The sequence below is a fragment of the Myotis davidii genome, unplaced genomic scaffold (genome assembly GCF_000327345.1).
Source record: "Myotis davidii unplaced genomic scaffold, ASM32734v1 scaffold552, whole genome shotgun sequence".
NCBI lineage: Eukaryota > Metazoa > Chordata > Mammalia > Chiroptera > Vespertilionidae > Myotis > Myotis davidii.
The window spans coordinates 113304-114017 of NW_006283439.1; the positions used below are offsets into that span (position 1 = coordinate 113304).

At 58.3% G+C, this 714-nt stretch overlaps 1 protein-coding gene across 1 annotated transcript in view; it reads right to left on the reverse strand.

Annotated features, from left to right (window-relative positions):
* LTN1 (listerin E3 ubiquitin protein ligase 1) overlaps positions 1 to 241 on the reverse strand; it is a 49423-nt gene extending 49182 nt beyond the window's left edge. Inside the window, exon 1 of the mRNA XM_015564128.1 lies at positions 116 to 241. Within this exon, the coding sequence (XP_015419614.1) occupies positions 116 to 157 (42 nt within the window). The 5' untranslated portion in view covers positions 158 to 241. The remainder of the gene's footprint in view (positions 1 to 115) is intronic.
* Between the last annotated feature and the right edge of the window lie 473 nt (positions 242 to 714).

The following is a 714-nucleotide window of genomic DNA, read 5'->3' on the forward strand; positions in this document are numbered from 1 at the left end:
GACGCATCTGCTCATGAAAGTGTGTGCGCGGGGGCAGCTCGGCGTGGCACCCCCTCCTCTCTCTCCGCCACCTGCTCACCGGCCCTGCCCCGCGCGGCCGGCCACCCGCTCTCACCCGAAGGTTCCCTTTGGTCCGCAGGTTGTTCTTCCCGCCCATGGTCGCGATCTCCGCCACACTAAGCCCGCAGCCCCCGGGTTGACACAGCCGGGCCACCACTTCCGGCCCTGCCTCCGGAAGCGGTCACAGAACAACTTCCCGGCCCTCCCCTTCCGGCGCCCACCCCGGTCTTCCTGCCGCCCCACTTCTGCTCCCGCCTCCCGCCTCCCGCCGCGGCCTTGACTACCTTCCGCATCACCTCACAATTAGAGCCACGTCTGCCTGAGTGACGTCACCCGTGTCCAATAGGAAGCCGAGCATGGGCCCACAGTGCTGACTCTCCGCTTCCTCAGCGGCAGGAGGCGAGATTGGTTCCGGGGGAGGGGAGGTTGGCCGTGTTCTCCCACCCACAAGGGTGGCAGTAGGACACTATCCACTGAGCAAAACTGCCTAGGGCAGTGTGAGATTTTTGAAATGCAATCATCAGCATCATCTGGGTGTTTGTTAGAAACGCAGGCTATTAAATCACTTCCTATCTCTCTAAAAATCAATAAAAACATACTTAAAAAATACTATTGTTTGTATAGGAATTACTTTTATAAATAAAAGTAGACATG